The sequence below is a fragment of the Macaca mulatta genome, chromosome 19 (assembly GCF_049350105.2).
Source record: "Macaca mulatta isolate MMU2019108-1 chromosome 19, T2T-MMU8v2.0, whole genome shotgun sequence".
NCBI classification, from domain to species: Eukaryota; Metazoa; Chordata; class Mammalia; order Primates; family Cercopithecidae; genus Macaca; species Macaca mulatta.
The window spans coordinates 17,658,267-17,671,951 of record NC_133424.1 but is presented as its reverse complement, the minus strand read 5'-3'; the positions used below and the strand labels follow the sequence as shown (position 1 = coordinate 17,671,951).

Genomic DNA, 13,685 nt, shown 5'->3' with positions numbered 1-13,685 from the left:
TGTGGGTTTGCAGTGCCCCGAGGGGCAGGAGCACTGACCTTGGTCTTCCCGATCTGGTAGTTCCTCTTGTCTACCTTCATCTTCTCCAGGAGGGTCGAGATGACCTCCCTGCAGGGCTGGGCATCCTTGGGCAGGAGCACCTGGAACTGCTCGGTGAAATCCTACATTATTTGGGCAGAGACAGGAGAATCTGGGTGAGTGTTGTGGCCAGTGATGAGGAGACGGGGATCTGGTGACCCCGGTTAAGGTGAAATTGGGCTTGATGGGAATGGTAATGACAAATCTGAAATTTCAGGCTTTCAGAAATAGTCTGGGCTGGATATGGTGGCTCACACCTATAATCTCAGCACTTTGGGAGGCCGAGGCGGGTGGATCACCTGAGGTCAGGAGTTCGAGACCAGCCTGGCCAACATGGTGAAACCCCATCTCTACTTAGCTGAGCATGGTGGCACACACCTGTAGTCCCAGCTACTTGGGAGGCTGAGGCAGGAGAATCATCTGAACCTGGGAAGCTGAGGTTGCAGTGAGCCAAGATCACGTCATTGCAATCCTCCTGCCTCAGTCTCCCCGGAAGCTGGGAGTACAGGTACTTAGTCCTGTAGCCACCACGCCCAGCTAATTAAAAAAAAAATTTTGGGCCAGGCGCGGTGGCTCAAGCCTGTAATCCCAGCACTTTGGGAGGCCGAGATGGGTGGATCACGAGGTCAGGAGATCGAGACCATCCTGGCTAACCCGGTGAAACCCCGTCTCTACTAAAAAATACAAAAAACTAGCCGGGCGAGGTGGCGGGCACCTGTAGTCCCAGCTACTCGGGAGGCTGAGGCAGGAGAATGGCGTGAACCCGGGAGGCGGAGCTTGCAGTGAGCCGAGATCCGGCCACCGCACTCCAGCCTGGGCAACAGAGCGAGACTCTGTCTCAAAAAAAAAAAAAAAAAAAAAAAATTTTTTTGTAGGGACAGGGTTTCACCATGTTGCCCAGGCTTGTCTCAAACTCCTGAGCTCAACCTATTAGACCAGCCTAGCCAACATGACAAAACCCTGCATCTACCAAAAATTAGCCAGGCATGGTGGCAGGCGCCTGTAGTCCCATGTACTGGGGAGGTGGAGGCAGGATAATCACTTGAACATGGGAGGCAGAAGTTGCAGGGAGCCGAGACGCCACTGCACTCCAGCCTGGGCGACAGAGTGAGGCTCTGCCTAAAAATAAAAAAAGAAAAAAGACATGGGTTCTTAGCGGGGTGCAGTGGTGCCTGGGTCATGTGACCCAAAGTGCTAGGATTGCAGGCTAAGCCACCATGCCTGGTCAATAGTCTGTAATCTTAAGAAAGACCACTGCAGACACAAGGTCCTAGGTCTTTTAGATGGTCGAGGTGGCTGGGAACCGGGGCCACCCTTGCAATGGGGCTTACAGTCTAGGACTTGTGAGGGAGTTAGATCATAGCTGGAGGAACATGTTTTTTTTTTTTTTTTGAGACAGTCTCGCTCTGTTGGAGTGCAGTGGTGCAAACATGGCTCACTGTCGACCTCCCAGACTCAAGCAATCCTCCTGCCTCAGCCCCACAAGTAGCTGGAAGTACACTGCATGCCAGCACGCCTGGCTTCTGTATTTTTGTGTGGAGATGGGGTTTCACCATGTTGCCTGGACTGATTTTGAGCTCCTGAGCTCAAGCAATCTGCCTGCCTTGCCCTCCCAAAGTGCTAATTACAGGAGTGAGCCACCGCACTGGGCCTCTAGTTTTTTTTGAGACAGGGTCTTGCTCTGCCATCCAGGCTGGAGTGCACTGGCTCAGTCATAGCTCACTGTAGCCTCAAACTCCTTGGGTTCAAGTGATCTTCTCACCTTAGCCTCCTGAGTAGCTGGGACCACAGGTGCACAACACCTTGTCTGGCTAATATATATATATATTTTTTGAGGCGGAGTTTTGCTCTTGTTGACCAGGCTGCAGTGCAATGGTGCAATCTTGGCTTATTGCAGCCTTCAACTTCTGGGTTCAAGAGATTCTCCTGCCTCAGCCTCCCAAGTAGCTGGGATTACAGGTGTGCCCCACCGTGCCTGGCTTTTTGTTTTGTATTTTTAGTAGAGATGGGGTTTCACCATGTTAATCAGGCTGGTAACGAACTCCTGATCTCAAGTGATCCACCCGCCTTGGCCTCCCAAAATGCTGGAATTACAGGCATGAGCAACTGCACCTGGCTAATTTTTAAATTTTTTGCAGAGACAGGGTCTCTCTAGGTTGTCCAGGCTGGCCTCAAAACTCCTAGGCTCAAGTGATCCTCCTGCCTTGGCCTCCCAAAGTGTTGGGATTACAGGCGTGTGCCACTGCACCTGCCCGGAACATTTCTTTTTAGTGAAGTATTATTTCAAATATTTAAGGGTCAAGTATTGGTAAAACACACCAGCATTTCTGCATTTTTTATAATTTTGCCTTTCTTATCTGCATAGGATTAGAAAGGCATTATTTCTAGTCAATGGATGAGAAAAGAGGCACATTATATTATTCTAGTCCCTGGGGCTATGAAGGGAAAGCATGAAAGGGAACCAGGCGCTGTCATCTCTGGCTTTGGGCTCAGGGTGACACAGGTACCAGCTCTTGGCATGAGGCAGGGGTTTCTTTCTTTCTTTTTTTTTTTTTGAGATGGAGTCTTGCTCTGTTGCCTAGGCTGGAGTGCAGTGGCTCAATCTCGGCTCACTGCAACCTCCGCCTGCTGGGTTCAAGGGATCCTCCTGCCTCAGTAGTTAGGAGTACAGGCAGCTGCTGCCACACTCGGCTAATTTTTGTATTTTTAGTACAGATGGGGTTTCATCACGTTGGTCAGGCTGGTCTTAAACTCCTGACCTCAGGTGATCTGCTCGCCTCGGCCTCCCAAGGTGTTGGGATTACAGGCATGAGCCATGGCGACTGGCTAACCTGCTGGGTTTACGTTCCAGCAAGGAGCTCTCTTTGGAAGAGGGCGATTGCCTTTGCCATGAAACAGGTGTGTCCAGGTACGTGTGCTTGTGGCCTACCTGGAATGTGTACTTGGCACTGTACCCTGACCTCCGGATGCGCACGGTCTCCAGCATACCGGTGTAGCGCAGCTGCTGCAGGACCAGCTCGTCGTCAAAGCACAGCTCTTTCTGAAATGAGAATGTGAGAGATCACGCAGGTGGCCTTGACCGGACAGGATGCCCAAGCCTGTCGGTGGCTCAGGCCTGGGAACTGTGAGATTAGGGCACTGTGCCATGTGACCACTGCCCCTTGGGATCCCTAACACAGACTTGGTCAGGATGTACATGTGGGTGCTGGCTAGCTGACCTGGGAGTGTTCTATGGCACAGCAGCCAGGAGTGCCTGGACAAGGGGTCCTTCCTTGCTCCAGACACTCCTTCTGGAATGAGGCCAAGATAAGAGGATCAGTTGAGGCCAGGAGTTTGAGACCAGCCTGGGCAACATAGTGAGACCCCATCTCTAGTCATTTAAATTTATTAAAACAAACAAACAAACAAACAAACAAACAAAAAAAACTAAATGCAAATGTGTCCTGGGCTTGTTCTCTGTGGCAGGCACGGGGTAAGTGCTGGGGATTTGGTGGAGAGGAGAGCTTGGTCTGGGGGCAGGAGCCACACACAGGTGATAGAACAGGCAGGGAGCAGCTGGGTGGAGGCCGAGAGGAGGAGGAAGAAGCCAAGGGGCTGATGGGGACACAGGGAGATGCTTCCTGCCAGGGGAGAGAAGAGGCTGGAAATGCGGCTGCCTCAGTGGGCTTTAAGCCTGGAGCTCAGGGGTCTGGACTTCACCCTGGTGGGCAGTGAGGGATAAGGCATGGTGTTGCTATAAAGACAAACGGTGCTGGGCGCGGTGGCTCACGCTTGTAATCCCAGCACTTTGGGAGGCTGAGATGGGTGGATCACGTGAAGTCAGGAGTTCAAGACCAGCCTGGCCAACATGGTGAAACCCCGTCTCTACTAAAAACACAAAAATTAGCTGAGCATGGTGGGCACCTGTAATCCCAGCTACGTGGGAGGGTGAGGCAGGAGGATGGCTTGAACCTGGGAAGTCGAGGCTGCAGTGAGCCGAGATCGCACCACTGCACTCCAGCCTGGGTGACAGACAGAGAGAGATTCTGTCTCAAAAACAAACAAACAAAACAAACAAACAAACAAAAAAGGCAAACAGGAAAGAATGGGGAGGGTTGTCATGACTGGGGGTGGATGTGGGGGCCAGGGATGCTGCCTGACACCCTCCAGTGCACAGAATGGCTCTTATCATAGAGAACCATCTGCTGGCACAGCCCACGAGCAGAGACGGTGCACGACGGAGCATCTCCCCAGGTACAGTTGGTGGGAGGTTCCTGCCTGGCTGTGTGCTCACATTTGTCTGGGAGCCCACACCCCTGCTCCGTCCCTGGTAAAGTCCCCGAGCTGTCCTCCCAGGGATGGAGTGGACCTCTGGGGTAAAGGAAGCCTGTGCCAGTGCTGAGCCTGAAGCCCCCCCTGGTGCTTCCACTGGGGCTCCGAGGGTCTCTCTAGACACTTGCAATGTGAGCAGCGGGCTGTGTGTGCCTCTAAGACTCTGCTATGTAACCTCAGCTCTTGCCTTTTGGTACACTCCTTGCACTGGCTACTCTTTGGGATGTATCTGAAGAGCACCCCTGACCTGTCGCTCCCTAATCAAACCTTCTCTGGGCCTCTCCATGTTCCAGATGATGTCCCTACTCTTGAATGGCCACTTGGGCCATCCTCACTGCTAACCCTCTATCCCCAGCTGCCTCTGGATGGACTGCTGCACTGTCCCCCATACTGCGTGGAGGCTGGGGCTGGATGCAGGGACACCGACACCCCTAAGAGTCTGGCATGGGCCTTCTCCTCCCAAACACCTTAGAGAAACTCACCTTTTCAGCATTGGAACGGATGCACCGGATAAAGAAGGGCTCTGCTTTCCCCAGCGCCTCCAAGAGCTTGTTAAGGGATGTCTGTTAAGGGAAAGAGAGAGCATTTGGGTTGAGTTAGGGACCCTGGCAGCCGCTGTTCTGTGGGAGACCTGGGATGCTCTAGCATCAGTGTGCGGTGGATGGGGTCTGCACAGATGTGGGTCCCTGGTGGTGGGACACAAGAGGTTCCAGCTGGACGTTCTGACCCGAGCCTGCGCTATCCCTGGAAACCCTCGAGGGAGCTACGTGGTCCCCATGGTCCCAGGGCCACCAGTGCTTGTCTCTGCCTCAGGTGGAAGGCTGGGGCTGGGGAGGACCGGACAAACGCTTTCTGGAGATTTGAAACATGTGTCAGCCTCTGAAGGGACCATGGATGTAGTGTTGTTTTTTTTTTTTGAGACAGAGTCTCACTCTTGTTGCCCAGGCTGGAGCGCAATGGCCTGATCTTGGCTCACTGCAACCTCCGCCTCCCAGATTCACGCAATTCTCCTGCCTCAGCCTCCCAAGGAGCTGAGATTACAGGTGCCCACCACACCTGGCTAATTTTTGTATTTTTTTTTGAGACGGAGTCTCGCTCTGTTGCCCAGGCTGGAGTGCAGTGGCGCGATCTTGGCTCACTGCAAGCTCCACCTCCCGGGTTCACACCATTCTCCTGCCTCAGCCTCCCGAGTACTACAGGTGCCCGCCACCATGCCCAGCTAATTTTTTTGTATTTTTAGTAGAGACGGGGTTTCACCGGGTTAACCAGGATGGTCTCGATCTTCTGACCTCGTGATCCGCCCGCCTCGGCCTCCCAAAGTGCTGGGATTACAGGTGTGAGCCACTGCGCCGGGCGAATTTCTTTATTTTTAGTAGAGACGGGCTGTGCTCGGTGTCGGGTGAAGCTACACAAGCGTAAGGCTGAGCTGAGCACCGCCTCCCGCCTCTCCTGCTGCACCCACCTGGAACTGGGCGCTGATGCTTGGCGCCGCCCCCCGCCTCTCCTGCTGCACCCACCTGGAACTGGGCGCTGATGCTTGGCGCCGCCCCCCGCCTCTCCTGCTGCACCCACCTGGAACTGGGCGCTGATGCTCGGTGGCTTTTTCTTCTTGTGCAGGTGCAGCAGGGACTTGGTGGTGCGGTCGTGCAGGGTCATGCTGATGATGAGTTTCAGGGACTTGGAGTCCAGCAGGTTCTAGGACAGACACATGGGGTCCGGCCTGCCCTCCCACAGCCCACACGGGCACAGGAAGGCATCACAGCGTCCCCGGAGCCAGGGCAGAACAGCGTCCCCGCAGCGAGTGCCCAGGCGGCAGCTCTTAGGTTTGGTCTTGGGACCACGCTGTTGGAGAGGGCCCAGTGGAATGAGGTGGGCTACACTTTGCACACAGCGCTGGTTCCGGCAGGGCTGATGGCAGCCTCTTTCACCGCCTGAGTGGCTGCCCCATTTCCCCTTCCTCTGGGTTAGAGAGGAAGCCAGTGCTACTGAACCTGGCCGACCCTCTCCTCTGCACAGCTCCTACAGTTTACGTTACTTGAGGCAAGAAGGGCCAGGTCTTTTTTGTGCCATCCGCATGAGCTCATCGGACAGGCCACCCTCATGTGTCAGCCAGTTCTATCAGCTGACAAGAGGAATTAGCCCTCTCCCATCTGCTAACTAGACTGCAAGGCTAGTCTTACTCTTTTTGCCAATTTCCTAAATTGCTGCACTTGTACGTGGAAACGAGACAGAGCGCTTGGGAGGTGCTCTGTCCCATCTGGAAGTGGCCCTGTAGCCAGGGACTGAAGATGGGGCTGTTAAACGGAAGGGTCCCATTACCTTGGGGCAGGATGAGCTCTATGGTGCTATGAACCCACTAGAGCTCCCTGTGGGACCAGGCTGAGGCCAGACTTCAGCTGCGCTTATGCCCCTGGCTTCCTCCCTCACCCCTTCTCTCTGCTTTCTCCTGTAAACCCCCCTCCATAAGCCGCTGTGTGTGCAAATATCCCCATCTCAGACCGTGCTTCTGGGAAACCCATAAAGAGCCAGCTCCAAATCATCTCAACACAAGAACATTTTTTTTCTTGGAGGGAGGGGGAGATAGTGGGAAGAAGGAGGTAATGAAGCTGCAGAAGTGAAAGCTCTCAAGACGGGCAGAGAAGCAAGATATCTTGGAATGTGTCGCGCGGGGTGTGTGTTTTTTTTTTACCTTTGGAATGATCTGCTTTTGTTTGATACCTTTACTTTTCCTGTCAAAATATTAAAAATGGTTTTGTGAACAAAAGGAACACAGCGTCGGGATTTGGGTTAGTTCAGCAAGCCACGCCTGGCGGGTTAGACTGAGACAGAGAGAGATGGGAGAGAGCGAGAAGGCGCAAGTGCAACGAGGCCGCCGCCACCTCTCCACACCGCACACCGAGGCGTGCCTCAGCCACTGTCTGTGGACACCAGTTTCCCTGGGATGGCGGCAGCCGGACTCTGCTGGTGGCTGCCCCAAGGCTGAGAAAAGCATTTGGTCTGGGGGCCATTCGGATGTCTGAGAAGTAGGAGGGGCTGGCTAGGAAGCTACAGGGTAGGACGTGCATCCAAAGGGGCTCGCTATGGAGGAACTGACATATCCCCAAATCACGGCAGGATGCCCTAAATGGGGCAGAGGAAGCCTGAGCAGTCCTGGTGGAGACCAGGTGACCAGGCTGTCTTTGCCATGCGCTGGTAGACACCAAGCAGGCCCAGAGGCCCTTCTGGAACCCTCTGCCGGCAGGGCAGGGACTTGCCTTGCAAAATAACCAAAATGGGGCCTGGGTGGGAGCTCCTTTCAGGATCATGCTGGTGGGAAAGAAGAAAACCAAAACTGGCCAGGCGCGGTGGCTCACGCCTGTAATCCCAGCACTTTGGGGGGCTGAGGCAAGTGGATCACTTGAGGTCAGGAGTTCAAGACCAGCCTGGCCAACGTGGTGAAACCCTGTCTTTACTAAAAATACAAAAATTAGCCAGGCGTGGTGGTGGTTGCCTGTAATCCCAGCTACTCAAGAGGCTGAGGCAGGAGAATCGCTTGAACCCAGGAGGCAGAGGTTGCAGTGAGCCGAGATTGTGCCACTGCACTCCAGCCTGGGTGACAGAACAAGACTCTGTCTCAAAACTCCCCGCAAAACCCAAAGCTGCTCTTTTGGCCGAGGTAAGGAAGCGGGCAGCTCCTGTGTTCTCAGACACCTTATGAAATCTTGCAGACCAAGGGGAAAATAAATAAATAAGTAAATATATTTATTTATTCAAAAGGCCTGGTGCCTTTTGAAGACCGGCTAAGGAGATGATAGCTTGCAGATCTGTGAGATGCCTAGCCGTTCGCAGTTGCATTCAGTTTCACCTGAATCCCTGTGGGGTAAAATAAGGCATAACAACAACAAAAGTTTGAGGCTGAGGTGGGCGGATCACTTGAGGTCAGGAGTTCGAGACCAGTCTGGCCAACATGGTGAAATCCCATCTCTACTAAAAACACAAAAAAATTAGCCAGGTGTGGTGGTGCACACCTGTAATCTCAGCTACTTGGGAGGCTGAGGCAGGAGAATTGCTTGAACCCGGGAGGTGGAGGTTGCAATGAGCCTAGATTGAGCCACGACACGCCAGCCTGGGCGACAGTGAGACTCTGCCTCAAAAAAAAAAAAAAAAAAAAAAAGGAACAAAAGTTTGAAACAGGCTCCTGCTGGGTACAGGGGCTCATGCCTGTAATCCCAGTGCTTTGGGAGGCTGAGGCAGGAGGATCGCTTGATCCCAGGAGTTTGAGACCAGCCTGGCAGCCTGGGCTATAACATAGCAAGATTCCACCTCTACAAATAGTAAAATTAGACAGGTGTGGTAATGCACGCCTGTATTTCCAGCTACACTGGAGGTTGAGGCAGAAGAATTGCTTGAGCCCAGGAGGTCGAAGCTGCCGTGAGTAGTGATTGTGTCACTGCTGTACTCTAGCCCGGGCAACAGAATGAGACCCCCATCTCTTAAAAAAGAAAAAAAAAAAGGGCCAGGGACGGTGGCTCATGCCTGTAATCCCAGCACTTTGGAAGGACGAGACAGGCAGATCACCTGAGGTCAGGAGTTCAAGACCAGCCTGGCCAACATGGTGAAGCCCTGTCTCTACTAAAAATACAAAAAGTTAGCCAGGCGTGGTGGCAGGTGTCAGTAATCCCAGGTACTTGGGAGGCTGAGGCGGGAGAATCGCTTGAACCTGGGAGGCAGAGGGTGCAGTGCGCTGAGATCGTACCCCATTGCACTCCAGCCTGGGCAACAAGAGTGAAACTCCGTCTCAAAAGAAAAAAAAAAAAAAAAAAAAGAAAGAAAGAAAAAAAGAAACTGGCTTCCATTGGCTCCCATGCAGGTGCAAGCTTTGCTCTCAGCCAGCCCACACCCCAATGGCCACTAAAAGGCGGGATGTGGTGACCGCAGGTGGATGTCCTGTCAGCTGAGGCTGCTGCCTGCCTAGTGCTGGGTCAGCATAATGGAAGCATGAGAGTCATTACCCCATTTGGAGGCCGAAAGCATAGAATACTCAGGTCCCACAGTGTGCTAACGGTTGGGATCCCAACCCAGTTTATGCACCTTCTGGGCTCTCTCGACTGGCTTATGTGGCCACCTGCAGACAGCAGGGCCATCCCCTCAGGAAATTGCATGCCCTGCTGCAGACGGCTTCTCTGCAAACTCACAGTGGCAAAGGCGGGAGCAAGCTTTGCTCTGCAAGCCAGACAGGCACGGGGAGGAGACGGAGGATGGCACGTTTGCGGGTGGAAAATTAGATGCCTCGAGGAAGGAGCGCTCCTGGGAAGCTGCCCCGTGTGTTGGGAAGCTGGCCGTGCCTGGGCCACAGTGCAGACAGCGGCCAGGGGTGTTAAGGATTGGCATTTAGTGATGGCTGGGGGGTGAGCTACCAGACAGCATTGTGGTTTTAGTGGCCGATGCAAATTAGGAAGACTGCAGGCCCCGCCGGGGTCGTGGGAGTAGGGGGAGGCGGTTGTTGCACTTGTAAGCAGGGTCTTGCTGGGGGACTCACAGGATGAAGGCGCGGGGTTTCTGGAGCCGACTGAGGGACTGGAGAAGCCTACGGGGGTCCTCGCCCTGCCAGGGCAATCCTTTGATGCTCTTGATCATTTGGTTATGCAAATCGCTGAGGGGAGGGTGGGGAGGGCGCAGTGACAGAAAGAAGATGGAGTTAGAAGCATGCCTGCCACCTTGGGGTTCCCAGAGCCATTGGGACCGTCCCCAGGCCACTGAAGCTAAAACATGCAGCTGGGGAAAGACACTGAGCTCAATGCTGCCCCTCTCTCTTCTGCCAGAAATGGGGACTGGGTCAGCCTCCCCAAGACCTGCAGTGGGGTAGGGCTTTGAGGCAAATTGGACTTGGCCACACGGATCATTGATCCTTTTCAATATATCATTTCCAGCTGGGCGCTGTGGCTCACGCCTATAATCCCATCACTTTGTGAGGCTGAGATGGGTGGATCACCTGAGGTCAGGAGTTCGAGACCAGCCTGGCCAACATGGCGAAACCCTGTCTCTGCTAAAAATATAAAAAGTTAGCGGGGCATGGTGGAGGGCACCTGTAATCTCAGCTACGTGGGAGGCTGAGGCAGGAGAATTACTTGAACCCAGGAGGCAAAGGTTGCAGTGAGCTGAGATAGCGCCATTGCACTCCAGCCTGGGAGACAGAGCAATACTCTGTCTTTAAAAAAAAAAGAAAAAAAAATTATTTCCATCTGATCATTCCACTTCATTGGATCCTTTTCATCTGGATCACTGAGGAAGTTCTCATATTTAAGAGGCTTTGGGGATATTTATTTACTTGTTGAGACGGAGTCTCGCTCTTTCTCCCAGGCTGGAGAGCAATGGTGTGATCTCAGCTCACTGCAACCCTACCTCCTGGGTTCAAGTGATTCTCCTGCCTCAGCCTCCTAAATAGTTAGGATTACAGGTGCGCACCACCATGCCCAGCTAATTTTTGTATTTTTAGTAGAAATGGGGTTTCATCATGTTGGTCAGGGAGGTCTTGAACTCCTAACCTTGTGGTCCACCCACCTCAGCCTTCCAAAGTGCTGGGATAACAGGTGTGAGCCACTGCATCCAGCCGGGGATATTTATTTAGTTTTAAATTTATTTTTATTTTATTTTATTGAGACAGAGTCTCACTCTTTTGCCCAGGCTGGAGGGCAGTGGTGCGATCTCAGCTCACTGCAACCTCCACTTTCCAGGTTCAAGCGATTCTCCTGTCTCAGCCTCCTGAGTAGCTGGGATTACAGACATGCATCACCCTGCCCAGCCTATTTATTTTTAAAATTCCATGACAGGCTGGGCATGGCTCATACCTGTAATCCCAGCACTTTCGGAGGCTGAGCGGGGCAGATCACCTGAGGTAGGGAGTTCAAGACCAGCCTGGCCAACATGGTGAAACCCTGTCTCTACTAAAAACACAGAAATTAGCCGGGCATGATGGCGCATGCCTGTAATCCCAGTCACTCCAGAGGCTGACGCATGACAATCGCTTGAACCTGGGAGGCAGAGGTTGCACTGAGCCGAGATCGCGCCACTGCACTCCAGCCTGGGTAACAGAGTGAGACTCTGTCTCAAAAAAAAAAAAAAAAAAAAAAAAAAAAAAAGGCAGTTGGGGAAACTCAGAAAAGAAGACCCTAAGGAGGGTCTCTGTGGGAGGAGCAAATTAGTCTCTCTCCATGATTTTGTGGCCAGATGTCAAACTCCTTGTTGGCTTCATTAAGGCCTTTGGAGGAATTAATTTGAATACAAGAGCCACAGGTTGAGCACAGCAACTGGGGTGGTACCATCTCCATCAGGGGACATTTGCCAATGTCTGCAGACATTTGTGGTTGTCATGACTTGGGGGTGGGGGTGCTCTCCTGGCATCTGGTGGGTGGAGGCCAGGGATGCTGCTCAACACCCTATAGTCCACAGGATGGGTGTCACCCCAGAGAATGATCTGGCACAGTGCTGAGGCTGAGAAACCCTAGTTTTTTTTTTTTTTTTTTTTAACAGAGTCTTGCTATGTTGCCCAGGCTGGAATGCAGTGGTGCGATCTCGGCTCACTGTAAACCCTGCCTCCCAGGTTCAAGTGATTCTCCTGCCTCAGCCTCCCGAGTAGCTAGGATTACAGGTGCACACCACGCCTGGCTAATTTTTGTATTTTTAGTAGACACAGGGTTTCACCATGTTGGCCAGGGTGGTCTTGAACTGCCGACCTCAAATGACCTGCCCACGTAGGCCTCCCCCAAGTGCTGGGATTACAGGGGGTGAGCGACCGCACCCGGCCAGAGAAACCCTAGTTTAAGGGGGTAATTACCCTCAAAGCACTCAACCTTACTCGCTTCATTTTGTTTGATGGCTGTGGGCTTAGGCTTGAGCATGCACGCTAGAGGTGCAAACTTTGGCACTGATAACGTGTGTGAATTAGAATGCCTTAGAAATGAAAATTGGATGCTTTCAAACTAAATATTAGTGAGGAATGTCTAAATTACAAATGTTTTTGACAGAACTTCTAGAAATGAGGATCTCGTTTTTCCTGTGTTTTTTTTTTTTTTTTGAATTCCTTACTCCAGACATTTTATTTATTTTTTCTTGTAGAGGTGGGGTCTTGTTATGTTGTCCAAGCTGGTTTCAAACTCTTGGCCTCAAGTGATCCTCCCGCCTTGGCCTCCCAAAGTGCTGGGATTACAGGTGCGTGCTACCGCGTCCTGCTGGCAGTCGTTCAAAGCACATGTTTTAGCTCTGGGCAGGTGGCCTGGAAGGACCCAACCCCAGCCCCTGTGCTCCATGCACCATGCCAAGTGTCCACATGGCCCCACTTACCTGTTTTCCCCAGCCCTCCAGGGAGGCAGAGCAAAGGCAACAGAGGGGTCGCCTGTCACCTCTATATGCGAGTGGCCTTCATACCCAGGGTGGTCAGTGCAGCGGCCACGGCTTGGAATGATGTCCATGACTTTGGCCCACCCCTAGCCCTGCCGACCTGGCTAAATCTGCAAATCTGGCAGGAGTGGCCCCTGTGGGCCGTGGCATTCCCTGAATGGCCAGTCCTCTCTGTCTGTGCCCTGGACGCAGCACTGAGCGCCTGGGGAAGATGGCTCCCCTCAGTGCCTTGCTGGCCTCGGGATCAAAGGCCCTTTCTGCACTTACTTCTTGCTTTCATATAAAGCAATGATGTCCTCAAAAGCGTTAATATCGAACTCCTCAGAGCCGTCAAATGAGAAATCTAGCATTGAACAGCTGAAAGGGAGAATCTGTATAAACTTAACATGCTCCTGGGGTGGGACCCGCAGCCCTGTGGCCAGGCCCTGGGGAGATGGATGCTGCTTCTGCTACCGCAGGTCAGAAGTTACTTTGTCTTTGAGGTAAGGGAGGCAAGGAAAAAAACAAACGAGGACTGGGTGTGGTGGCTCATGCCTATAATCCCATCACTTTGGGAGGCTGAGGTGGGAGGATGCCTTGAGGCCAGGAGTTCGAGACTAGCCTGAGCAACATAATCAGACTCCGTCTTTATAAAAGGAAAAATTAGCCAGGCGTGGGGGCCTGTGCCTGTTGTCCCAGCTACTTGGGAGGCTGAGGCGGGGGGATTGCTTGAGTCCAGGAGGTCGAGGCTGCAGTGAGCTGTGATTATACTACTGCACTCCAGCCTGGTCTCAAGAAAAACAAAACAAAACAAAATAAAACAAAAATGCAACCCATACAACAAAATAGAAGGAAGCTTTCTAGCTCTTGGGAACTTGGGGGACCCCCCCCAAAAAAAAACAAACATAATAGAGGAATGCATTCTCCTTTCTTGCGTCCCA

The 13,685-nt window shown here is 52.7% G+C and overlaps 1 protein-coding gene across 9 annotated transcripts in view; it reads right to left on the bottom strand.

The window, feature by feature from the left end:
- The window catches only part of MYO9B (myosin IXB), a 137,891-nt gene that overhangs the window by 22,751 nt on the left and 101,455 nt on the right, over nt 1-13,685 (bottom strand). For 8 of the 9 annotated variants that reach the window (XM_077978232.1, XM_077978233.1, XM_077978239.1 and 5 more), the window contains exons 15-20: nt 9,908-10,021; nt 7,079-7,118; nt 5,962-6,084; nt 4,872-4,952; nt 3,008-3,118; nt 39-161 (exon numbers count right to left, since the gene is read on the bottom strand). In XM_077978232.1, the coding sequence (XP_077834358.1) occupies nt 39-161; nt 3,008-3,118; nt 4,872-4,952; nt 5,962-6,084; nt 7,079-7,118; nt 9,908-10,021 (592 nt within the window). The remainder of the gene's footprint in view (nt 1-38; nt 162-3,007; nt 3,119-4,871; nt 4,953-5,961; nt 6,085-7,078; nt 7,119-9,907; nt 10,022-13,685) is intronic. The other variant, XM_077978238.1, reaches the window with a different exon arrangement.